This window comes from Arvicanthis niloticus, unplaced genomic scaffold (genome assembly GCF_011762505.2).
Source record: "Arvicanthis niloticus isolate mArvNil1 unplaced genomic scaffold, mArvNil1.pat.X pat_scaffold_1498_arrow_ctg1, whole genome shotgun sequence".
Lineage (NCBI taxonomy): Eukaryota > Metazoa > Chordata > Mammalia > Rodentia > Muridae > Arvicanthis > Arvicanthis niloticus.
Window position 1 is genome coordinate 1 of NW_023045448.1, and position 26,457 is coordinate 26,457.

The window sequence follows — 26,457 nt, forward strand, 5'->3', positions numbered from 1 at the left end:
ATGAATGAATGAATGGTGTGTGATAGAAGTTACAGTGACACAGTCTATAGAGTTAGTGCACAGTTATAAAACATTTGTTAAAGAAAAAGAGAAGGATGCTAAGTTCAGTTCTCTAATCCCTGGGTACAGCATCACAGTGCCACAGTTCACGTTCGGTGACTGGTGGAAGGGTTTGGGAGAGTTTTCTAGAAGAGGTAGCTGGATTGCCTTGTGGCAGATGGTACTGAGGCCTGTTCTTAGGGGACAGTAATGGGGGGATTGCTGCTTGGAAGAGTGCCAGCTATGTCCTGCTGTCTGACCATGTCTCCTAGAGTGAGCCACTTTACTCTCTGCCTCAGCTTCCTCATTTCTAAACCTCTGTCTGTTCCTTCACAATTGACGCTAGTGACTTTGAGAACTGAGAACCGAGACTCCATTGTGGTCAAGGCTGTGAGCGTTCATCATTAATAAATACGTATTATAATTTTAATTGTAACTTATTATAATATAATATTTATCAACATTAAATTACATTTATGTGCAGGAACTCCCCTCTGGATGGTAAGTCAGAGGTCAGAGTGTGGTGCTTTTGCTCCAGTAGCAGAAGACAGAAACCCATACAAAAGTAAATATACCATAGATTGTCATTTGTAAGTAAGAGAAATCAAGCAGGGCAAAGGTAGAGTGAGTCAGGGAGGCCCTCTCTGAGGAGGTGGCTTATGAGTGGATCCAGGGAGCAAGACAATCAGGGAGATAGCTGAAGGAAGAGGGAACAAGCCCTGAGCCCGGGGCTGGATAAAGCTAGTGTTTTTGAGGAACAGAAGATTAGTGTGAAGCAGGAGGTGGTATAGGAGACAAAGAGTTGTGCCATGTAGGGCCTGTTGGCCAAGAGTCTGGTTCCCACTGTGACTATATTGAAAAGTGACTGGGAGGTTTTGAGCTGACACGGCCTATACTGATGGCCTCTGGAAAGATGGCAAGATGGCTGTGGTAATCGGAGGCCTGAAAGTTGGCAAAGGAGACCCAACTTTGGGTTCAGACAGGATTCCTCTAAGGTGGTGACCATCTGGATAGAATAACAGAAGTGAAAGTAGTCACCGGGCAGTGGTGGCGCACGCCTTTAATCCCAGCACTTGGGAGGCAGAGGCAAGCGGATTTCTGAGTTCAAGGCCAGCCTGGTCTACAGAGTGTGTTCCAGGATAGCCAAGGTTACACAGAGAAACCCTGTCTCAAAAAAACCAAAAAAAAAAAAAAAAAAAAAAAGGGTGAAAGTAGTCAGTGGTAAGGTGAGGAGAAGAGAGAGAGAGAGAGAGAGAGAGAGAGAGAGAGAGAGAGAGAGAGAGAGAGAGAGAGAGAGAGAGAGAGGTGGAAGTGTTTTGAAACAGGGTTTCTCTGTATAGCCCTGGCTGTCCCAAAACTCACTCTGTAGACCAGGCTGGCCTCAAACTCACAGAGATCCACTTGCCTCTGCCTCAGCGCTTAAATGCTGGGATTGAAGGTGTGTGCTAAGACTCAAGTGTCTTGATGGCCCCAAATGAGTTAATGGAATGGGGAATCCAACATTAGTGATCTGAAGGGAAAATGATAGGCATATGTGGAATCCTGGACATAAATTTGGGGGTAGTATTGTTTTTGATAATGATGATATCTGGGTTTGGACCATAGGAGTGTGTGGTTAAGGGCAGAGTAAAAAGGAAAAGTTACTCAGTGATTGAGTGGCCCATGAGTATGAATAAAGTTGCTGTGCTGTCATCTGTGTTGCAGAACAAGATTGTGGACCAGTGTGAGAGGCTGCAGTTACAGAGTGCTGGCATCACCAAGTATGTGGCTGAGGTCCTGGAAGGGAAGAACCAGAAGGCAGTGGTAATTCTTCCTCTCCTCTCCACATTGTGCCTCCTCCTAGGATAAGAGCCTAGCCCAGGTCTAGGACAGCCTAAGATCCCTTTCCTAACTTACAGCCTTGTTGTCTCACAGTGGAGGTAGCTCACTCTCTCCTTTACTACACAGGCTACAGACTGGGAAGCAGTGTTCTCAGTAACTCTGGATTAGAAAGTCAAAAAGACTAGTACCTTTCTTTTCATAAAAAGTTTAGATTTATTTATTTTATTTTATGTGTATGATTGTTTTCCTTGCATGTATGTATGTGGGCCACATATGTGTCTGGCACTCTCCGAGACCAGAAGTTGGCATTGTATCACTTAGAACTGGAGTTATAGATTGCTGGGAGCCACAGTGTGGGTGCTGGGATATGAACCCAGATCTTCTGCAAGATCAACAAGTGCTCTTAACTACCAAGCCATCTCTCCAGCCCCATTTATATATCTTTCACTATGGATTTATTTTGTGTACATCCCTAGAATTATGAAATTCCTTAGGCACTTTTACATGGATCTTTTTTTTTTTTTAACCAGTCTGAAGCATTGTACCCAGAGTCATGTACATGCTAAGAAAACGTTCTACCATTGAGCTACATCTCCAGTTCTTCTGAGATACTCTTTTGTTTTGCTTACTGAAACAGTGTTTTATGTACCCTAGACTGGCCTCAAACTTGCTATAAGCCAGGAACTACTGATCTTCTGCTTCCATCTCCAGAGCACTGAGATCACAGGCAGGCGCCTGTGTGCCAGGACTGCTTGAAGTGTTCTTACAGCAATTTTATGCAGTAGGTGGCAGCATCCCTATTTGAGATGGAGAGACAAGTCTTAGAGAAGTTAGGTGACTTGCCCAAGGCCCCACTGCCTCATTGCAGACTCAGTTCTATGCCCTGGATCCTCTGGCTCTCTGGCCACTGGTGCTGCTGTACTACATGGCTGGTTCTTCTTCCAGCTCCTCTATTGTGCCTCCAACCTCAAGTGTGCCCTTCAGGCCAGGGCCCTTTTTGCACATTCCCTGACCCACCTCCATAGCATACAGAATAAGTTTGGCACAGCCTTAGTCAACTCTCTTTTAATTGCATAAACTAAACTGGTGTGAGCAAATAGGGAGTGTCATGGCAGGGCACAGGAGTCTCTCAGAAGCTAAAGGGACCAGGACTAGGAACCAGGAAGCAGTGAGCAGTCCAACTAGTCTATATTCATCTCCACTTCCGTTTGCAGGATGGTGTTGGTTTCTGTCTTTCACTTGCTCATTCTTTCTATTTTCTTGTCCTCTGCACTGGCTAAAGTCTCAGTACAATATAGACTAGAAGCTACAGTAGCAGATCCTGACTGTAAATGGGAGGCTTCCGACATTTCACTATTTATTTAACAAATTCTTACTGAGCACTTCCATGTAGTGGGCACCACTGGCCTTGTGCTGGGCACTTCTGCAGTGAACAAACATGAAAATACCTGTTTTCTTCAATGCTACATATCTGTCAGTAGAGATGGACAATAAAGAATGAGAGATATGTTATGTCAGAAGAAATTTGTTCTTTGAGAGAGATGTAAATAGGAAGATGGACAACACGTCTGAAGACGGGGGTTCAGTTTACTCGTGCTATGCTAAGGAATGCCCTCGATAAGAAAGGTTGATATTTGGGGCTGGCAAGGTAGCTTAGCAGGTAAACTCCTTGCTGCAAAAGCCTGATGACCTGAGTTTGTTCCCTGGAGCCCACATACAGATAGGAGAGAACTACTTCTATAAAGTTGTCTTCTCACCTCCACAGGTGCTCCATGGTGTGCACACCATCTGTATGCACACACACACACACACACACACACACACACACACACACACACAACATGATAAATTAAAGTTAGAAAAGAAGGTTTAGGTGCAAGTGCTCTGGGCAGGAGGGCGCCTGACCTGCTAGAGTGGTAGAGTCCTGCAAGGCTGAAGCAGTGTGACTGGGTCAGATGCCGGAAGAAGTAAAATCAGAGAAGCAAGAGGTTCAGGGAGAACCTGGGTCAGAGAAGCAAAAGGCTCAGGGAAAAGCTGGGTCCCACCCTCTTAGCCACAGAAGGGTTCACTTCATTTCAGATAAAGAGAAGCCACAGAAAGGCTTTTTAAAAAACAAAAACAAACAAAAAAACAGAGTAAGGTGAAAGACTTAAGTTTAGAGGATGGGGTGGCTCAGCAGTTAAGAGCACTTCCTGCTCTTCCAGAGAACCTGAGTTTGGTTGCATCTGGAGATCCAACATGCATGTGGCACATGTGCACGCCCTCGAGTATGCACAAACACACACACACACACACACACACACACACACACACACACACAGAGGAGTGGTGGGGCAGAAAGATTGAGACTTCAGTTTATAAAAGGTTCCTTGCAACTATAGTAGGAAGTAACTGTAGGCAGCTAGAGTGAAGGCCAGGAGTCCAAATGGAAGCAGTTATAACAGTACAAAATGAAGTCAGTGTGGTTCAGACTCAAGTGAGCATCCTTGATATTGTAAGCTCTTCTCTCCTCTGCACTGGGTAGATTGTGGGTCTCAGTTTCTTGCGTAAAACAGAGGAGACTACTCCTTATACTATAAGAAGCAAGTCTTCAGAGACAGGGCTCAGGGAAGCAACTAGCTGTCCTTGGCTTCTGGCATCAAGAAGGCAGCTCTACTCTGACTCATCTGGCAAGAGTCCAAGTGCAGGTGTTTTATGCCACAAATGGAGGATTGGTCACCTGGCCACTAGACTGACATAGCATAGCACTAGACTGACAGTCAGGGGAATGTGCTTCTGTTCCACTTCTGCCACTGGCTCCCAGTGTCAGAGCTAGCCAGAGATCTTCCTAGGACAGCTGAAGTTTCCCCACTCAGTCACCATGTTTTAAGATACCTACTGCATGCCAGACCCTGACCACTGGGAGTTAGGAGATGATGCTCATTCCCATCCTTAGCTGAGAATTTTCTTCTGAGCCCCTCAAGGGAACATAAAAACTCCCCCTTGGGGCCAGCTGGAATGAACAAGCCTTAGGAGGTGATACGATTTTGGCCTCAGGTTTAGGGTGAAATTTCAACTGGAGCCTGGTTAGTTCTAGTTGATAAGAGTGTCTCTTTAAGGCCCTTCTTCCCTGTGATCACTATGGTTCACTCACCTTTATCCCATGGCCACCATGTTTCCAACTGTGAAATAAGCAGGCGATTCCAATTGATGTCTAAGTCCTGTCTGCCTTCTCCTCCGTGGTCATGACCTTCTGAGACATGGCCTAGATGTTTGGATCTCAAGTTTCTTCCTCTTAACCCACACTCAGGAAGTCTACATGCTGGATGTCAGAGTAAATGGCTCGAGTACCTTTACTCTCCTTACCCAGCCACTGGCGACACTGTCAATGTTGGCATTGTTTTCCCTAAGTCCAGATCTTCTTGCTCGTGAATGAGACTTTGCCAGGACCAGACTCTTCATTTTATCCCTTGCCAGATGATGGCCAGTGCAGCGAGGGAACTGGTCATCCAGAGGCTGAGTCTGGTGAGGAGCCTGTGTGAGAGTGAGGAACAGCGATTACTGGAGCAGGTGCACGGTGAAGAGGAGCGGGCCCACCAGAGTATCCTGACTCAGCGGGTACACTGGGCTGATGCACTCCAGAAGCTGGAATGCCTCCGCAACAGCATGGTGGACATGCTCACCCACCTGAATGACCTCCAGCTGATTGTAAGTCAGGAGAGGGTGAGGGCGCAAGAGGAGAGGATCTGCCGGGCGTGAAGAGCTTGAGAACGCCTGTCGGTGGGATGGTGATTGGCAGGAAGCCTTTGGGACAGGGATGGGTGATGATGATTTTTTTCACCAGACATTGAAGCTCCTTCTATCTAGGCCCATCTATGCACTTCCTCAGTAAAGAACCCAGATAAGTTAGCTCGCCCCAAAGCCCCTGCCACTGATATCTGATAGATAGCCTTTAGCATTGATCAGATTCCGTATCTCCACTATCCAAAGTGCTGTCCGATCATCCTGGTCTGTCTTCAGCAAGAATCCTGTTAGGTAGGTTTAGCCAGGATTCCCCCTCCCCCACAGTGTTTCCTCTCTGTGGTTTTCCACCCACTGATTCCATCCTGCTCCATGGCCATCCATTCCTATGCTGTATTCAGAGCTGAACTCAATGTCTCTCCCAACCACTGGGAGATCTCCGTGCAATGGCCCCTATGTCTATATTTACTATATTGAACTATATGTTCAAGTACATATCATTGGCTCATTCCATTTTTAATATTTGGCACCTTATAACAACATACTTTCAATGTCAAGCAAATGCTTGTGAGTGCCTAGGTGTTGTGTAATGGGGCAGAGTTATAGGACACAGCTGCAGTCGCTCCCAGCCTGACCCAAGAGATAAACACTGACAAGTCACTGTAGTAGAGGAGTACCTTGAAGGTCAGGGCATCCCCAAGGCAGTTGAGTGACTCATAGACAGCTTCCTGGATGAAGTGACTTAAAAGTAAAAAGAAAAGTACTCAGGTACAGGGAATTGGGGAGGTGAAGAAAGGTTGGAAGAACACAGAAAGAAGGCCGTGCTTGGCACCAACAAGGGCGCCAATGTAAAAAATACAGTCTTGGTATTCCCAGACATAAGTACAATTAATATTCAGTGTGTTGCTTTTCAAAGTACTTTATAGATATGCAGATGCCTCTAGTTTTAAGGGGACGGTAAGACATCTGAGTAACAGAGGGAGAATGCAGAACAACCAGGCCAGCCCCCTGCCTTTCAAGTAGGGCAGTCATGGAGACTGTCCTAGATTGTGCATTCATTCAGCACCAGCTTCCAGGCAAGGGCACATTCTGTCCCAGCCAGTTGGATAGTCACAATAAAAGATTCAGAAAGCCAACAGCCATCTAGGAGCTGATAATCTCCATAACGGGGGCAGTGAGGATCTGAGTCTATAAAGGATGGTCCTGAAGTGGAGTTGAGGGGAACTGGGGATGCCTCAGGGTGGGCAGCAATGGGTGATTCATTCTTTGTGTGTGTTGGGAGGGCAGGGGAACCTGTGGGTATGTGAAAGCTTTGTGCTTGGTCTTTGCTGTAGAGTCTGCGTCTACACACAGTTGTAAGCAGTGAAGTGTGTTCAGGTCTTATTTACTTGCTGGGAGTGCTGCCAGCCTGACCTTGCTTTTTTTCTCTTACAGCAGAAGGAGCAGGAGATTTTTGAGAGGTAAGTGGCCATATGATTTAATCAGGCAATTACTGAGACACCTTCTACCCTCCCCCCGCCCCTCCAGTTCTTCTTCCTAGGCCATTGCAACCCAGGCATGCAGCTGAGCCACTTCATAAAGGCTGGCTCCAAGGTCATCCCCTGACCCTTACCCCACCGTGGTTTCTTTAGATCCATATGGAAAGGCAGTGAAACAAATATTTATTAGCCAGGGCCTTGCCTTGGTCTCTCCTAAACTTATCCTACTTCAACTATGGTCACCATGGATAAGAATGCTGAGGCCCAGAAAGAGCAGAGAGCTTGCTAAGATCCAGAACTGGGGCCTGGAGTCACCTGATACCTGTCCCCTTGTCTTCTCTACCTTCCTTTATGCAGTGAAAGAGTCTTCAAGACTTAAGTCTGCATTTACACTCAAACGTCCTGCCAACGGGTCCTTCCTGGTACTAAAAGGTTAGGAGGCTGGGCCTGAGGAAGTGACCAAGTGGATAGAATTTGGCAGGCAAGGTGATTAGCCATCTCTCTATGGTTGTTGCTTGGTAGTTCAGTGCTTTGGCTAGCTTGTACAAGGTCCAGTTCAATTCCTGGCCCTCTAAAAAGAAAAAGAAATGGAAAGTTAAAGGGGAATCTTCACCAACCCTTCCCAGTCTCGTTTCCCTAGAGATTTGGTTGGTTTCAAAGATGTAGATTTTTTTAAAAATGTGTTTATTTAGTTACTTGATTATTTTAGGTGCATGTGTGGGTGCATGTGGACATGCCGTGGCTTGTGTGCGGAGGTCAGAGGACAACTTGTGGGAGCTGATTCTCTCCTTCTACCATATGGACATTGAACTCAGGTTGACGAGCTTTGTGGCAAGCGTCTTTATCCACTGAGTAGGCTCACCAGTCTTGAATGTGGAATTTCAAATGTGGCTTCCTGTGTGTGTGTACTGTGGTGTGTGTGTGTAGTGTGTGGTATGTGTGTACTATGGTGTGTGTATGTAGTGTGGTGTGTGTATGTGTGTAGTGTGTGTGTGTACTGTGGTGTATATGACTGTTTGCCTATGTGTGCACATGTAGAGGCTAGAGGTAGACTTTGAGTATCTTTCTCTATCTCTCTATGTATTAGTTTTTGAAACAGAATCTCTTGCTGAACTTGCCCTTAGCAGTGTCAGCTACACTGACCAACAAGCCCCTAGGGTCTACCTGTCTCTATCTCCCCAGTGCTGGGGTTAAAGATGTCTGCTGTCATGCCAGACTTTCACCTGAGTGCTGGGGATTCAAACTCGGGTCCTCATGCTTGCAGTGCAGACACTTTATCCACTGAGCTATCTTCTCGGCACTGGTGGGATTTATTTGTGTGTGTGTGTGTGTGTGTGTGTGTGTGTGTGTGTGTGTTTTCTCTTTTGCTTCCTTTTAACAATATCTATTTTTAAATGAACACAGATGGGATCATTTTACACCCCTTGTTTTACTTGTTAGTAGCTATTTTAGAAAAAGGTTCTATATCAGTACATTTAGATTTCCTTTCTTCTTTCCTCCCTCCCTCCCTTCCTTCCTTTTATTTTTAAGAAGAATCTCACTATTTAATACTGACTCGCTTTGAACTCGCTGTGTAGACCAGACTGGCCTCAGATTCATAGAGGTCACCTGCCTCTGCCTCCTGTGTGCTGATAATATAGGCGAGCAGCAGGACATTGAAGGACATCACTTTTGAAAGTCTGTGAAGTATTCCACAGTGAGGATGTCAACCCCTACACCAAACTAACTCTCTCTCTCTCTCTCTCTCTCTCTCTCTCTCTCTCTGATAAAAAATAGATTCTATTAGATTTGGTTGTTCTATTTTATGTGTATGAATGTTTTTACAAGCACTTGTGCCTAAGTCAGAACAGGACATCAGATCCCCTGAAACTGGAGTTTGTTGTGAACCATCTCATGTTTCTAGAAATCAAACCTGGTGCCTCTACAAGAGTAACAAGTGCTGTTAACCTCTGAGCCATCTCTCCAGCTGCTCTCTCAGAATGTTATTTTGTTTAAGGTGCTGGGTATCCAACTCAGAGCCTCACACGTTAGGTTGCTTTTACTTTTGAAACACAATCTCATGTAGCCTAGAAATCTGGGTCCTTCTCCCTCTGCTTGCCTAGCGCTGAGATTAGATTACAGGCTTGAGCCACCACACCTTTGATGCAGGTCTGACTGATTCCCTAATAGAGTATCCCACCCTCTGGTCATCTTCTCCTTCTGCCCATCGTCCTTTACCACAGTATATCCTTAGTGCAAAGCAAGCTGAACTTTTTAATAAAATCTCATCTCTAATTTTTTTAGATTTTGAACTGTTTCAAGCTTATAGAAAAGTTGCCAAAGTGGCATAATGAGCTCTGCTAGAAGTTATGTTCTGCCACGGAATTTCTCACACTGTTGTTCTGCCTGTCGTGTGGCTATCATTCACCATTCCTCAGCGTCTCCTCATTCGGAGTGGACATAGACAGACTTGTTTTCTGACCTATCTTATGATGTGTAGAGAACATACGTTTTTGTCTCTGAATACTTCAATAGAGCTCCTAAAACAAAAATACCATTTGACTCCAGTATAAGATTTAGGAAATTAATCATTGATTTAACACTGTTCTCTCATACATGGTCCATATAGGCTGAAGCCAAAGGTTGCTAGTGTGCCAAAAAACATCTTAACAATGTTTTTTTGTTTGTTTGTTTTGTTTTGTTTTGTTTTTTGTCACTGTCACATTATCAGCGATGTTAGTTTGAACACTTGAATGAAGTGGTGAGTGTTCAGGTGTCAGCAGCCAGGCTTTTCATTTTGAGGTTGCATTTTCTCCTTCATAATTAATGAGCAGCCTACAAGAGGTTCTTTCTATGTATGTTTTCTCTGGCCCTCTAGACTTTTACTCCAAGAGTTTACATCCATTGTTAATTTCTTCCTGAATTATTCATTTATTTGCTTATTTATTCCCTCTCTTAGAATCAATGCCGCTCACAGATTCTGATTGTACCAGATGTGTGGTAACTATCACTGGTGTTGTGGTGATTTTGATATTCAGAGTGTCCCACATTTGACCTGTAGAAATGGACTTGTCTATTGAACAGGTCCCCATCTTCTCTGGCACTTTCTTACTGTGGCACAAAAAAGATGTGAGAAAGCTGGAGAGCTGGCTCAGCAGACCTCACTCTTCTAATAGAGGACCAGGGTTTGGTTCCCAGCACCCACCCACATCATGGCTCACACCCATAATCTGATATCTTCTTCATGATCTCTTTGTCTACCAGACACACACACACACATATAGTGCATATACATACATATTATTCAAGCAAAACATTCATATACATAGATCTAAAAGGTACTTCATTTTTTTAAATTTATATATTTTTATCTCGTGTATATTGATATTTTGCCTGTATGTATGTCCATGAGGGTGTCATGAATTGCCATGTGGGTGCTAGAAGTTGAATCTGGTTCTTTGGAAGAGCAGTTTGTGCACCCTAAAAAGTGTTCTATAAAAAGCTATCCCTGGCTCAGTTGGGTTTTCCCTGCCCTGGCCCTGGAACCAGTTATTTCCCCAGGGGTCTCATACCCAGTTTTAGTAGGATAAGATCTCTCAAAGCTGAGATGAGGCATTAGTGTTCTCACCGCTGCTGACATGTTGTTGTACCGGGCCTTCAACCAGAGCTTGGGCATGTGTGGAACTTCTATACATGATCTGTATCATAACTTCCAATTCTGGCCTAACATAGCAGTGTTTAGCCTTCGCCTGTTCCCTATTGCATATTTGTATCTTACATCAACGACCCTGGCTCCCAAGCTGGGCCTTGTGGTGCACAACTTTAATTCCAGCACTTAAGAGGCAGAGACAAACAGATTTCTGTGAGTTCAAGGCCAGCCTGGTCTACACAGAGAGTTCCAGGATAGGGATACATAGATAAACCCTGTCTCAAAAACACTGCCACTACTACCACCAACAACAATAATAAATCAAAAAGACCCCCAGCTCCCAGGAGGCCAATAGCTGTCTATATTCATTTGCTCAGTTCCTCAGCACACACACCGTTGAATTGCTGAGTCCATACTTCTTCCATTGAAGATCTGTGTGTAGTGCTTTATGCTCTAACTGAGGTTATTCTTGCCCAAGGGCTGCTGTCAGGCCCATTAGGTGGAATCTCTCTTATCTAATGAGAAATGCCTTTGTTGTCTCTGGTGTTTTCTACATCCGTGGTGGCTGCATTCAGCTCTTGCCTTAGAGTGGCAACAAGTCCCCACTGCATAGATGGAATGTTCTGATTCTAGCTAGGATTTGCTATTTTCAGGTTCTACTTGTACCTTGGGACCATGACTTTTGTGTTCTATACCATGAAGTGGCTGGACCAGGTGGCTCCCTGTTGACTTCAGTCCATGTGTGAGCCTAGGTCTATCCTAGAATGGCAGCTTAGTTGCTGACACTGGCTCCTCCTCATCTCCACCTGTTAGCTGAGGCTTCTCCACATAGAGCTGGTGTGGTTTGATACCATAGGCCCTCTCTTGTTCTGGCCACAAAGAGCCTTTGTCACCAGGGCCCATTGTCAGCATTTGTAAGGCTCTTCTCATCCCAGGACAGTCAGTGACAGTCTCTCAGAGACCTTGTATACATCAGATAAGTACTGCTGAATGACCTCAGGCCATCTTCAGAATTAGAGGTAGTAGGAAAGTTCTTTCTGAGAAGTCAGGTTGGAGGACTACAAACTGTTGGATACATTTCCACTTCACTTTTTGTCCTTTTGAGATTTCATTTTATGTCAAGGAAAAAAAAATGTCTTGAATGGTGCTGGGGCTGCGACCTGAGTTTGTTCTATTTTTACAAGGAAGCAGGACTTGAGTCCAGCTCCAATCTTCCTGCTAAGCACCTTCCATAAAGCTCTGTTCTTGTGTCAGATGGGATAACCATTACCTTCCCATCACAGCAAAGTTTAAGTGATCATGTATAGAAACAGTAAACACAGAGGCCAAACAGCTAGACAAATGGCAACTTGTCCTAAGGCATTCCCTTCTTTACAATTTTTGTTTGTTTTCATATTTATTTATCTTATTTTTATATATGTGTGTACATCTGTGTGTGTGTGTGTGTGTGTGTGTGTGCACCACATATGTTCAGGGTCCAGAAGATATCAAAAGAGAGCATTGGATCCCCTGGAACTTGAGTTTCAGAAGGTTGTGAGCTGCCACATGGGTTTCTGGGAATTGAACCAGAGTCTTCTACAAGGGCAACAAGTCCTCATGACCATTGAACCATCTCTTCAGCCCTAGTTGGTGTGTGTGTGTGTGTGTGTGTGTGGTATGTCTACATGCATGCTTGCATGTCTGTGTGTAAATGCGTGTGCCATGGTGTGCATATGGAGGTCAGAGAACCATCTCCGATCCTTGTTCTTGCCTTCCTCCTTGTCTGAGATAGTCTCTTTGTTGTTAGCAATGCCTACACCACTAGTTGGTCCTTGAGCCTCCTAGCTCCACCTCCCATCTTACCTAAAAGCACAGGGATTACTGGTGTGCGCTATCACACCAAGCTTTCCACGGGTTCTGCAGATCCAACTTCTGGCTGACAACTTGCACTGCAGGTGCCTTACCTGTTGAGTCAGCTCCCCAGCTTCCAGCCGTTCTCCCTTGATGATGAAATGTCCTTGTGCTGTGTGATCCTCAGGAAGGGGTGTTTGTGTTTAAGAGCTGAGGAGTGGCTTGATCTTTGGACTAAACCAGAGAAACATTTACCTTTGCAGTGGGTTTTGGAGGAAGTGAAACAATTTCTAGATAGTTTAATAGCGAAATGTTTCCACACAGCAGATCCCGAGGCCCAGGTCTTCTTCCAGCTCTACCAGCTTACCCAGGGCACGCACACCTGAGTCACCCACACTCCAGAACTGCCTGCTTGTGTGTCTGTGTTGGTGTGTATAAGTGGCTGCAAGCACTCACTGAGGTTTTCTGACCCCTGGAACTGGAGTAACAGGTGGTTGAGTTGGTATTGGGGACCTCTGCCAAAGCAGCAGGCACTCTTAAAAGCTGAGCTCTCTCCAGCCCTGCCACCATTTTTTATACCAGCCTGAGAATATACTTCCCTATAAACTGTCTGTCTGCTTTGCTGAAATGAAATTCTACTTTCTCTTCTGGCTAGTACAATCATGGTATTGCCCTACCAAAGGATTTTTTACTTTTGTCTTTCTCCCCTCACCCATGTGGAGCCAGATGTGTTTCCAGAACCTTCCTGAATTTCTCTCTCTCTCTTTTTCTTTTTTCTTCATAAGGGCCGAGGAAGCAGAGGGCATTTTGGAGCCCCAGGATTCGGAGAAATTAAGCTTTAATGAGAAGTGTGCTTGGAGCCCACCTATTGACTCAACTGTGGGCAACATCGGTTCTCGGGTCTCTCTCAGGTTAGGAGCTGCAAGAGTCCAGCACTGCCTGCCTGCCTGCCTGCCTGCCTGCCTGCCTGCCTGCCTGCCTGCCTGCCTGCCTGCCTGCTTGTTTGCCTGGCCTGCCTGCCTGCCTGCCTGCCTGCCTGCCTGCCTGCTTGTTTGCCTGCCTGCCTGCCTGCCTGCCTGCCTGCCTGCCTGCTTGCCTGCTTGTTTGCCTGCCTGCCTGCCTGCCTGCCTGCCTGCTTGTTTGCCTGCCTGCCTGCCTGCCTGCCTGCCTGCCTGCCTGCCTGCCTGCCTGTTTGCCTGCCTGCCTGCCTGCCTGCCTGCCTGCCTGCCTGCCTGCCTGCCTGCCTGCCTGCCTGCCTGCCTGCCTGCCTGCCTGCCTGCTTGTTTGCCTGCCTGCCTGCCTGCCTGCCTGCCTGCCTGCCTGCCTGCCTGCCTGCCTGCCTGCTTGTTTGCCTGCCTACCTGCCTGTGTGTGTTGGGGGTGGGGGTGCTGCTGGGTCACACTGGGCATTAGTGTAGGTGTGATGGTAGCTTTGGTAACCAGTGACATTGGAAACAGGCTGCTCAGTAGGGCCAAGGCTGTACAGTTGGACCAGATCCTTCCCATGTCTAAGCCATTCCCATTTCTCTACAGTTAGGTATAGGATCAATTATGTTCCTTTAAGCCATGTCCTCCTTACATCTTGCCTTTCTGGGTCAGCTCTTTACCATTTATTGGAAACTTCAGGTTTCTTTTAAAAAGCAGAATGACATCCACCTGAGTTCACAATGAAGCTGCCTGGGTTTCCTTCACTCATCCATTTAACAAACATCGGCTTAAATGGTTGAGTGAGGTGATGTGCACCTAGTGAGCCCAGCACTTGGGTGTCTGAGGTAGGAAGATTCTGGGTTCAAGGCTAGTCTGTCTATCACCCTGTCTGAGACCCTAACTCAAGAACAAAGAACAACAAAAACACTGACTGGTGGTGAATATGGGCCTGACCCTGTACTGCATACTGGGGCATCAGAGATGATTATTAGAGGTGACTGGCCCTCCCGGATTTCCCCTGGAAATATAGATACTAATTACGAATACAGGTTGTAGGTTGTGGATTCTAGTATCAGATGGTAGCTCTGTTCAGCTACCTTGTTTCCTAGTTTCTGTGCTCTGCCCTCAGGATATCAGCTCTGGAAGCCACAGGTAGGACCAGCTAGAAAGTGGTACAATGTGGGAATACTAAAATACCGAGTCTACAGTTGACATCACCACCAACTTGGCATGGAGACTTGGGCAACTCACTTCTCCTTTCTGGCCTTTCTGTCAGATTTTGTAGGTGAAGATTTTAGACCAATAACTACTGTTCTCCTGGCCACAGTTCCTCAGCGAGTATTATATATGAAACATTTAACACACGTTATTTTATCTAATCCCCAAGACTACACTATAAGTCCTCTAAGTGTTAAGTCCCATTCGATCCTTACCTTTAAAGATGAAGAAACTGGGGCTCAGAGAGAGTGAATGGCTTGTCTGAGGTCTCAGCAAGTGGCAAGAAAGCCTTTGACTCTGGTAGGACCAGATCAGGAATGGGATGGGGGAAGGACCCAGTACAGCCCTGAGAACTCTTTCTGCAGGCGTGGAGGAGGTGCTGATCGACGAAAGGACTGTCAGCCCCTTACTGCATCTGTCTGAAGATCGAAGGACCCTGGCCTTCAATGCCAAGAAGTCTAAGGCCTGCTCAGATGACCCAGAGCGCTTTGACCACTGGCCCAATGCCCTTGCTGCCACTGCCTTCCAGACTGGGCTCCATGCCTGGATAGTGAACGTTAAACACAGTTGTGCTTATAAAGTGGGTGTGGCCTCAGCTCAGCTTCCCCGAAAGGGTCCTGGCAATAACTGCCGCCTGGGCCACAATGCCTTTCTCCTGGGTCTTCTCCCGCTATGATCAAGAGTTCTGTTTCTCACACAATGGGCAGCATGAGCCTCTGGCACTACTTCGGTGCCCAGCACAGCTGGGCATACTGCTGGACCTGCAGGCAGGAGAGCTTGTCTTCTATGAGCCTGCCTCAGGGACGGTGCTTCACATCCACCGTGCGTCCTTCCCTGAGAGGCTCTTCCCAGTCTTTGCTGTGGCTGACCATATAATCTCCATCCTTCGCTGACCTCTGGCCACAGTGAAACCCGATCCACCGCCCCATCACCCTTGCAGATCAGGCCATGCTTCTAGCTAGTGTCCTTTTCCTTGATGATATATGAGCAGTGTTCCCCATGGGCAACTTTTGGAGCGATGGGGATCTGCTTCAGACTCAGACATAACCCTTTTGATGTTGGTCATCTGTGGGAACCCTGCTGCTTCTCTCTTGGCCTTAATCTCCCAAACCCATCATGCTTGCGACCTTCCAAGTGTCTCATTAACCTGTGTCTCTGGCATCCAGCATGGTACCTTGTGCATGGCTAATATACAGCAAGGTACAGTGATGGAGCAAATGGTTAAGCAGGCAGGTGACCAGTGGTGTAGCAGTTTCTGGAGAAGCACTGCAGTCCCTGAAAATGCCTTGCTGCAGAGAAGCTTGTACTGAGCCTTCCCTAGCCTCTCAGTTCAGTATTTCTTGGTCTTTTTCATGATACACTATGTGAAGAGAGTATTTTTCCAGCATACAAAGGACACCCTGTCAGGCTCCTGTTGGCCAGAACACTGTTGTGGGAGTGTGGTCTCCTCCTCCCACATTCTGCTGAGGCATCAGTATCCCATCTCCAGGAAACCTGCTTGTAGCACACTGGTTGGCATCCATCTCAGGCCATGAGGCTGAGCTCTAGCATAGACCTACATGTGAGAAGGGTGATAAACATCCCCCCTCACTGTGCTGGTGAGCACCCCATTTCATGACTCTTTCCTTAGGGTGGAGCTGCAAGCAAGAAGAGCTGAGGGAAAAGGAGGGCTAGCCTTAATAAATGAATGTGAGCGTTATCAACGGTTTCTAAAGACTTGATGATGTCTTTGCTGGTAACTGGCTCCATGCTGATTGGCAGCCTTAGGTATATGCTTAGAAACAAGTGGGTCACAGCATCAAGAGATTGGAGATGGTACTGGAACCAAGGGCAAGTTCTTTGGCCATTTCCTCCATAAGAAGTTCATCTGAGAATAATGATCTTCTTGCCAGGACTGGGATGAAGCTTGGTGGCAGGGCACTTAGCTAGCATGCCAAGAACTCTGAGCTCAGTCCCATCACTGCAAACAGAACACTGAAAACAACTCAGGTTGGTCACAGAGTTTGGCTGGCGGCCAATCACTGCTTTGCTTCAGCCCCTTATTGCCATGCAGAATGTGGTCCCAGAGTGACCAGGAGATCTTTGGAGAACAGTGTGTGTTCGTGTGAATGGGTGTAGGGGTGCGTGTGTATTAGTGTGAGTTCTTTCCTTACAACTCTATGGAGTCCCAGAGTCATCTGGGTCATCATGTTTTGACAAGTGATTTTTGCTTATATATATGGGTGTTTTGTCTGCATGTATGTCTGTGCTCCATGTATGTGCCTTCAGAGGCCAGCAGAAGGCATCAATGCCCTGGAACTATAGTTGTGAGCTGTCATGTAGGTGCTGAGAATCAAATCCAGGTACTCTGGAAGAGCAGCTAGTGCTCTTAACCAATGGGCCATCTCTCCAGTCTACCTCCCTGTGCCCCTCATTGAGCCATCTTACCAGGACCCCATCTCTGTTTTTTTTGTTTTTGTTTGTTTGTTTGTTTGTTTTTTTAAGACATTGTTTCACATAGCCCACTCTGGCCTTGAACTCACTATGTAGCCTCCATCTCTAGACTGCTGGGGTAAAGTTGGGGGGAGTCACTCTACCTCTGCTCACTGGATAGCATTAAGGTAAAGAACGTGATATAGGGCAGTGTTCTTTTTAGGACCGATTACAGTGTCCTCCACTGGATCCACAGATGCTAATGGACAGTGTCCTATTGAATAGCCCAGCACCCTGATGTCACCCATCTAACCTTGAGGTTCCCAGGTTGGGGAGGGGATTTCTATTTCAACTTCTCTGAGCTCTCTTGATCTTGTGTTTTGCACAGTGTGGTTTGCTCCAGTGACAAAAAGCCCTTACTGTAAAAACAGTATTTGTAAGTTGTGTGTGAACCCAGGACCTTACAAATTAGGCAAGTGCACTAGCACTGATCTACCTCCCTAGCTCTTGAAAGTGGCTCACACCTGCACTCCTACTATTCAGAAGGCTGATTCAGAAGGAAGATCATCCTGAGTTCCCAGGCCAGCGTGGACTAGAGTAAGTTCACGTCAATATGGGCTAGAGAAAGAACCCGTCTCAAAAAGCCAAAAAGTACCTGGTTGTGAATGGATGGGCCCTCGGTGGATATAGAGTTGGGATCAGGGTAGAAAAGGGATGGAGGGAACTGGCAAGATAGCTGAGCAGGTAATAGCACTCACGACACAAACTGTGATCTGAGTTTGATCCCCAGAACCCATGTAAAGATGAGAGACCAGAGTCTACAAAATCATCTTCTGACTACCACACACATACCATGATATACATCCCACACCATTCACACACACATACCCACCACATAATACATTAAAAAGGGACATAGGTGTGAATAATTAGTGAGCTCAGAGGCCAGGCTACTGCCAAGCCCTCGATGTTCTATGATCAGAATAGGTTATAGAGGCTGCAGCAGGAGGGCCAAGACACCTCCTCTGCCGGAGAGGTGAGAAAGAAGGGACTCCCTGCCTCCGGTGTTTATTTGGTCCCAGCTACTTCCCTCACCAGACTCATGACATTCGGCTTGGGGCCTCCAAGAGGTCAAGGGCAGGCAGGAGATGGGAGAGGGAGGGTAGAATATGTTCTTTAGGGACAGAATCTCTGACTGAGGAGTCCAGAGGCTCTGGGCCTACCACCAGGAAGCTGTGCATACCCACAGCCCGAGCCCCCTGGTAGTCACAGAGATAACTATCCCCAACATGAGCTGCCGATGCAGGCTCTACACAGGCGAGTTGCAAAGCCTCACGGAAAATCCGTGGATCCGGTTTCGGACAGCCCACAGCCTCAGAAGTCAAAAGAAAATCAAAATGTTCTCGCAGGCCAAGGCCCGTTAGGATATCCTCTAGTCGTCGGTCAAAGTTGGAGACCACTGCTAGCCTCAGACCCCGCTTACGGCACCCCTTCAGGGTAGTCTCAGCCCCCTCCAACACCTGCCAGGTGAAAGGGCTGCTGAAGTCTTCATACAGTTGGTCAGCAACTGGAGTCATGGCCTGGGCATCTGGGACCCCTGCTAGGTGGAAGGTGTGTAGGACCACATCCACCCACCATTGACGGGAAGTAAGGCCACGGCTCAGGCCATAGTTGGGAAAACTGTGGCTCTGAGCCTTATATGCCTGCCTGAAGGCTTGTTCCACAGCTGTGGCCTCCACCTCCAGGCCATGGGCCCGGGCCTTGCTGGCATATTCCTCCCCAACAGGGCGGCGGAGCTTGATCAGGGTATCCTTCACATCCCACGTCAGTAGACGCATCTGCAGCCGGTGTGCCATGGAGATCAAGTTCAGTGCAGATCCCAGAATCAAAGGAGATACTGAGCTGGTTCAGGCCACCCCTCCACAAGCAACAGTGGTTCTTTTCCAGGCTATGTAGGTCAGAGTGGTAGGCTGTCCCAAGGCACTTTGGTAATGTCTTTCAGCACAAGATCCTGGAATGAAAAATCAGTAGGTGAGGTAGATGCTGAGGCCCTGCTGTCATAGACTGGGTCCACATTCTGATGTACCAAGTATGTGACACCTTCTTCTGGCTTCACATGTACCAGACATGACTGAGGTGCACTTACATACATGGAGGCAAAACACCACATACAGATAATAGCAGTCATAACTGCTTCCTGACTTTGACCTACAAGGCTGTGCACCTGAGCTCAGCTCTGCCCAAAGCACTAGACTTTGCCCAGCCTCAGGGAAGTTTATATATATTTTCTGTATGCTCTTTTCTTGGGATTCCTCAAGAACTGCACCTGCTAAGGAAATTCCTTGAGTTCAAAGACTAACTTTGGTTCCAGATTTATAGCCTCATGGCACATACTGACTTCATTATACCTGTTTTATATATATATATATTTTTTTTTGTCTACAGAGAAACCCTTAATATTTAATGCCTAAAATTCTAGGGGGATGGAAACCCGTCTTCTTCACCAACATCTGGCTCATAAGATGCCCAGAAATGTGTTTTGAAAAAAATGCATAAATTATTTTATTTAGTCCAAAAATTTTCATTGTTTTTTAAATGATTGGTTTTATCACCTGTGTGTATGACTGTGTGAGAGTGAAGTCCACTGGAACTGAAGTTTCAGTCTTGAGCTGTCACATGGGTGCTGAGAATTCAACCTGGGTCCTCTAGAAGAACAGCAGTGCTCTTAACCTCTGAGCCATCTCTCCAGCCCATGACCCTTTTACAATTATTAGAAAATGGTGCCCTTCTTTTAAAAAATCCATATTCACACTTGAATATGCCTGACTTTCCTCAGAGTCCTTCTTTTCCTCCTAACCCTCATGCTTAAGCCTGCATTAAAATATTATTAATAAAATCTCCAACTTGGCTTCATTATTAAAAAAAAAAAAGATTACTAGTAATGTTTAAAAAAAAGAAAGAAAGAAAAAAAAAAAGAAAGAAAGAAAGGTTCCTGGAGACTCTGACCTCACTCTGGTGAGAGTCTGGTGGAACCAGGGAGGGGCAGTTACTGCCTAAGGTCACCGCCTGCAAATACTGGCTGGATTAGAACTCAAATGTCCAGACTCTAGCCAGGGCTCCCTTTGCTTACCCATATTTATATTCTTTTAAAAGTTGGATTATGGGCTGGAGACATGGCTCAGCTGTTAAGAGCACTGACTGCTCTTCCAAAGGTCCTGAGTTCAATTCCCAGCAACCACATGGTGGCTCACAACCATCTGTAATAGGATCTCATACCTTCTTCTGGTGTGTCTGAAGACAGCTACGATTTACTCATATAAAAAAAAATAACTCTTTATGAAAAAAAAAAAGTTGGATTATGTTGATCCTGGGACAAGGTGGGACAGAAGACAATCCGTTACTACATGGCTCTGAGCTGCAAATTCTCCCTGGAGTTATTAGTGCCAAGGAGACCAATTCAGGAGGACGACTGACCCAATACCCACTATACCCACCATACCCAACAGCCAGTTTTCTGTCTGGAGTCAGAGGCTGATTTCAGGTTTGTCCCCAGACAGAGTAAACTACATAAATCTGAGGGGTCCAAGGTTCATTCAGAATGTAGCCAAACGCCTTTAATCCCAGCACTTGGGAGACAGAGGCAGGCAGATTTCTGAGTTCGAGGTCAGCCTGGTCTACAAAGTGAGTTCCAGGACAGCCAGGACTACACAGAGAAACCCTGTCTCGAAAAACAAAAAACAAACAAACAAAGAATGTAGCCAAACAAAACAGAGGTGAGGAGGGGTGTGGGGGTGAGGCGCGTAAAGAAATGTGACAAGAGAATGTAAGTCAGCTCGAAATAGTGAGACAACTTTAAAAGAGCTCTCATTGCGCAGGTGTAGGCTGAGGCCCAGCCAGGAACCAGACTGGATCTGAAAGTCCTCTGGATGTCTCAGGCTCAGCTATGCCCCAGGACAAAAGTCGTAGCCGGGCTGGGGCTCTGGTTGCAGGACTGACCACCCTAAAAGCAGCGGGACCCGAGACTGGAGCCTCTGGGGCCAGGTCCACTGCTGGCCGGCCTCCGGTGTCCCCAGCTCGGCTGCATGGGGTTCCCACAGCTCAGCGCCCCACATCCAGCCCCGGGCCTCCGCACCCACCTGGCTAGGGGAAAGCGACGCAGCCGCTGCTCCACCGGCTCCACGTAGGCGACGAGAAGCTCGCGACCCTCGGACTTGCCATTGCTTCTCGCCCCGCCCCGCTCTAGGCGTCACCGAGCTCCTCCCTCGCGCCGGTCACCCGCTACGCTGCAAGTCTAGGACCTCCTGTCCCTTACGCTACCCCGTAGCTCCACTGCTCCCCGTCTCACGCCCTCTCACCGCCACCAGGTTTCTCAAGGTCACTGTCTTACCCCTCATCTAGTTCCTCCCCACTTCCCTTATCTTCATTATCACAACCCAGGTGATTCTCTTTGTTTCTCATCTCTATCCTCCTCACTCCCACCACCCGCTCCGCCTCCCTGGGATGCGAACACTTGAGGAAGTACCTAGATTGACTTGGGAATGGGGGCAGGATGGGAGGTGTTAGGGCTCAGCCTGGCTCCCCTAGCGAGGTGAGGACTCCAGCAAGGCTCTGTCCCTCTCTGTTCTGAGAGACTTCAATTAGTTCTAGAAGGGAACTGCTTGTCACACCCACACAGTTTGTTCACTGCAATAGCCTAGACACTTGCTTTTAAGATAGGTCTCACAATACAGGTAAGCAGGCCACGAACATCTTCCTGCCTCAGCTCCCACGTGCTGGGATTACAGGTGTGCCATCACAGTGTTTGTCTACCCTAGGTACTCTGTAAAAAAAACATTTAAGGGGAAGGAAGAATCGGGTTTTCATAACTGAAATACACGTTTATCTTCAAAAATATTGCCGAAAGCAACCGAGCAAAGCTTTCCTCTCAACCTGGGTGATTCACGAAATGCTAAGTAAGCGCCTGTGTTCTGTGTCTGACCCGTGGATACAGCCGGAAAATGACAGTTTTCTGCCTACTGGAACATGGGAGGGACAGGCAAAACCCAAGTACCTAACTGTAAGTGCTGCCAAGGAATTGACTGGGAGGCAGGGGCAAGATGGCTTCCCTCTGCTCTTTTCGTTCCCTCCCCCACCAATAACCTCTTTGTTTTAACATCTTCCGTAATTTCCTGGCCCTGTGGACTTTAGAGGGACTCAGCTCCCCTCTCACTGGGCCTCAGAAAACAAAGTGCAAAGTTCCACAGGCTAGCCAGCTCACCTGCCAGACTGGCTTTGTAGCACAAGCTTGATTCTCAGAAATGGGAGGTAGGAAGGGTAGCAAGGACTTCAGAGAGCCCTAAAATCCCTGACTGTATCTCTTCTCAGAGTTACCTCAAACCTAACCCTGTAGGTTCTGATTCCAACTCTGCCACCCTGGAGGACTAGACAAAGTAACTTCCAGCAGAATCCAGGCTAGCTAAGTGATTTCCAAGATATTAATGCCAGCCTGCCATTTTCGAAGGTCTCTCCGTATGGCATTGGCATAGTGACAGATGCTCGCTACCAAGACAGACCAGCATAGGAAAGCTCTTCCAGCGTTAGAGAAGCTTCTATTCAATAGATGAGAAGCAGACTTCTAGGTGCTTAAGAGCTTGTGTATTCAGCTCACATACCACACAGCACAAGGGCTGCCACACTGCCCTTCTCCAAAGAGGGTTTGCCAGTGTGTATTGGCTCACTGAGGTAATGACCTTGACTTACTGTTGGGCCTCTAGAATCTGCCTTTTATTGTCTCTAGGTTATTAGTAGCAGGAATAAGTAAATTAATAACCTGGGATGTCACAGGAAAGATGGTGGTAGTCTTTGAATATTCTGAATCTAGCTTCTTTTTGATTTGCAACTTCAAAGGTGCATACGCTTAGACAGATATGGTGTATACCTGCAAGCCCAGTTAGGAAGCCAGGCAGAAGGGTCACTCCAAGTTTCAGACCAGCCCTGGCTATGGAGCATGATCCCATTTCAAACAGAAAAAACACATATGTACCATTTTACTGGATGCTTTCAATCCCATAACTAAGTTACAACAGTTTTCACAGCGTTGGTCCATCCTATGCCCCCTGGCTTCTTACTATGTGGTTGCTAGCCTGTGGTGTTTTCACTCTTAGGGAAATTAAATCAACCCCAGCTTCTTGTCTGTTTTTTCAAGACAGGGTTTCTCTGTGTAGCCCTGGCATCCTGGAACTTACTCTGTAGACCAGGCTGGCCTTGAACTCAAAAATTCAAGTGCTGGGATCAAAGGCATGCACCACTACTTCCTGACTGGGAAATCAAATTTCTTATATGAAGTATTCCCCCACACCCCCTTGAGTTGAAGACACAGGGAAATCTAGGCAGGGGCACACCTGCCAGCCACACTTTTCTATTATTCATTACTTTTAATTTTCATTTGCTTTTTAAAAAACATCAGTTTAAAACACACAGGAAAAAAATTATTAGCTGGTTATGGGCGGTACACGTCTTTAATCCTAGTATTCAAGAGGCAGAGAACAGGAGGATATCTGTGAGTTTGAGGCCAGCCAGGGCTGCATAGTAAGATTACATCTTAAAAAAAATAAAAGTATGTTTTTGAATTTTCACAATGTAAATATAGTCTTGCAACTGCTATCCAAACCCCCTTCAATCTAGATGCCTAGAGCACCTGTCTTCAGTTGTTTATCCCCCAACAGTAGCAAGAAGCCCCATTTTGCCCCTTCTTTTTGATATAGCATTTCATATAGTGGCCCAGAAAATATGGGGTTGGCCCATTTTATTCACAGCAATCCTCCTGCTTCAGCCTCTTAAGTGCTGAAATACAAGCATGAGCCACCATGATCCACTTCTTTGTGTGTGTATGATGCTGGGATCAAACCAGGACAAGGCAAGTATCCCTTCTACCATGGACCTGTCCCCAGCCCTCTCCTGGGCTCAGTTTGTAGTTTTCACTTGTTTATGAGCTGGGTAAATGTTAACAACACAGCAGGCACATTCTTAAATCTCCCTCTGCATCTGTTTATATTAAGGTTAATCCACATCACACTGTGTGGCTGTCTTGTTCATTCATTCATAATGTGAATGGAGTTCATCTCACTGCTGATGGACATTTGGGTTAGTTCCAGTTTGGGATGGTCACACATAATAGAAAACATCATGACTGATTTTCTCTTGTGCTCATGATCCTCCCATCTAAGTAGCCGAGGACAGCAGGCATGTGTGAACCTTGCAATCAGTCTACATTATTGATAAGTAACTAGGTGTCAAATCCGGATACCATCAGTAAGTGTGGTTTCATTTCAGTAGCTAGAGCCAGTTTTCTGAAATGGCCATACTAAGTAACTAGCTCAAATGCTCCCCATTCTCAAAGCGCTTCATCTACCTGTCAATGTTAGGAATCTGATGGACTTACGAGTTCTCAATGCTTCCACCCCACTGGTGCTCACACGTGCGACTTTATCAGAGTGGTTGCTACGCTCATGATCCTCCCACCCCAGCTGTCTAGTGCTGGAATTATAAGAATGTGCCTCCATACTCAGCTAAGACTATCTTTGATTATGAGATGTAACAGAGTAAGACAGAAGCTGAGATCAATTCTCCTGTTTGCACAAATTGGCAACATAGCCCCGGGTTGCTTAGAGAAGTAATATATACATGAATACCAGAGTGGGGGTGTGGGGTCAGGAGTCAAGTTTTGGACTTGACCACTGTTCCCACAGTAGGCTCCAGGGGATGAATTCAGGTCAGACTTGCACTGCAAGCACTTACACTTGCTGAGTCATCTCAGCGGATGCAAGAAGAAAACCTTTAAAACTGCTGTTATTTTGGCTTATTGTATTCACTAATCCGAATCCAGAGGGTGGGTTTAGAGAGACTGTTGGGTTAGGTTTGAGAAAGTGACAGAACATAAAAGGAGAGACACACAGATTTAGGGGGAGGGCATTCCAGGCAGAGGATCATTTGGTACCAGAGCCAAGGCCTTGTCAGCCTTTTATGTAATGGGGCAGGTCAACCATGCTACCCATCTCTGTCCAGTTCATAGTGAGCGAGTCAAATGGTGGGCATGTGACCTACACAGACCAATCACAGCTCTCCAGAGCTGTTATGGCAGGGACAGAACGGGTCTCTCTCCAGGATTACAAATCTTAGGGGTTATTTCAGTGAGGGATCATGTTGTTGGCTGGGAAAGCTTATCTGACAATAAAGTCTCCCCAAGGCCAAGAGATGTGGGGACACACACATCTGACATTACCAAGATTTAGGCATGCAAGCCAGTTCAGTTTCTTTTTCTATTGAACTGGGTTTCAGCCCCTGTAACCAAGAGTACCCAGAACCAGGCCTGCCACAAATCACAGACCCTTCCTGTGCTGGGTTGGCAGTCTGTATGGGATGACTAGCTCGTGTTCTCTACTCTTAGGGAGTTAAATGACTGATTATGTCTCCCAAAGTGACAAACTACAGCCCAAACTGGCACACTTGAGAGGGGAATGAGAAAATCAAGTCTCATCGAATCCCTGGACACCCACTTCCAGATATTAACACATCTGGAAGGGTGTTAATATGCCTTGCCAAACTGTAAAAATCTAGTTCTCTAAGGATGGGGTGCAGATCCACAGGTCAACTACAACCCTTTCAGATGACCTTCAGTCTCTTCCTGATTTTAAAGCATCTTGCTCTGAAACTTAGGTTAATCTTCAAGTCCTGCAAGTCCTTCTGCTTCAACCCCCCAGTTGCAAGCCATGTCTGCCTGTGCCTTGTAAAGATGTGGGTGGCTGCCACCAAGTGGACACTTCAGGTGACAAGACCTGACTCTAGGGGAAAACAGGCTCCAAGGTCTTCCTCCCATACCAGTTAGTCACACAGGAGGGGCCAACCATTCTTCTCACTGCCCCTCACTGGGAGGTGTCATAAGTGGTTAAGGGTACGGGCTTTGGAACTGGGTCAGAATGTTACACCTGGTTTTCTTTGTAGCCTTAGGGGAGTGCCATCAAAATCTTAGACTTTTCTCATTGCCAAGGACCCCAAGCTAAACTTAGCATTTCAGTCTACCTTGAATCTGCTTTCTCTACTAAATGGTTGAGCCACCTGCCACTCAGACAAGCAGGTTCATCTCTCATTGTCTAATTTAACTAATTATACCTTAAATGCCCCTCCTTTTTGCATCCCTATGGTCACCATGCAATTCAAACATCTCATCTGCACGATGCCATGGTGTTACCAGGGGAAAAACACAACATGGTCATTCCCCTGCTGGCATCCTTGAAATGTTCTTTGATCTTAGATAAAGTTAGAGGAATGTGGCATGGACACCCCTGTATGGTTTGGACTGAGACTCTGATCTCCAGGCCATCCGTTCTTATATTCTTCCTGGTATGCC

At 46.6% G+C, this 26,457-nt stretch overlaps 2 protein-coding genes across 3 annotated transcripts; one reads left to right on the plus strand and one right to left on the minus strand.

Annotated features, from left to right (window-relative positions):
* Positions 1-1,623: 1,623 nt before the first annotated feature.
* Positions 1,624-16,359, plus strand: LOC117701617 (B box and SPRY domain-containing protein-like). Its single transcript, XM_034493191.2, is given in 7 exon segments — positions 1,624-1,842; positions 5,317-5,547; positions 7,015-7,040; positions 13,302-13,380; positions 13,382-13,427; positions 15,026-15,309; positions 15,311-16,359. Coding segments are annotated over 7 exon segments (1,050 nt in total). The 5' UTR covers positions 1,624-1,701; the 3' UTR covers positions 15,554-16,359.
* Positions 16,360-18,124: 1,765 nt separating this feature from the next.
* Positions 18,125-21,365, minus strand: LOC117701620 (haloacid dehalogenase-like hydrolase domain-containing protein 3). 2 transcript variants are annotated; one of them, XM_034493192.2, is made up of 2 exons: positions 21,209-21,365; positions 18,125-19,083 (listed from the first exon to the last, which is right to left on the minus strand). In XM_034493192.2, the coding sequence occupies exon 2, from the start codon at positions 18,926-18,928 to the stop codon at positions 18,173-18,175; it is 756 nt and encodes a 251-aa protein (XP_034349083.1). In that variant the 5' UTR covers positions 18,929-19,083; positions 21,209-21,365; the 3' UTR covers positions 18,125-18,172. The 2 variants fall into 2 exon arrangements, with proteins under 2 accessions (XP_034349083.1, XP_076562385.1); XM_076706270.1 differs by lacking the exon at positions 21,209-21,365 and adding an exon at positions 19,685-19,799.
* Between the last annotated feature and the right edge of the window lie 5,092 nt (positions 21,366-26,457).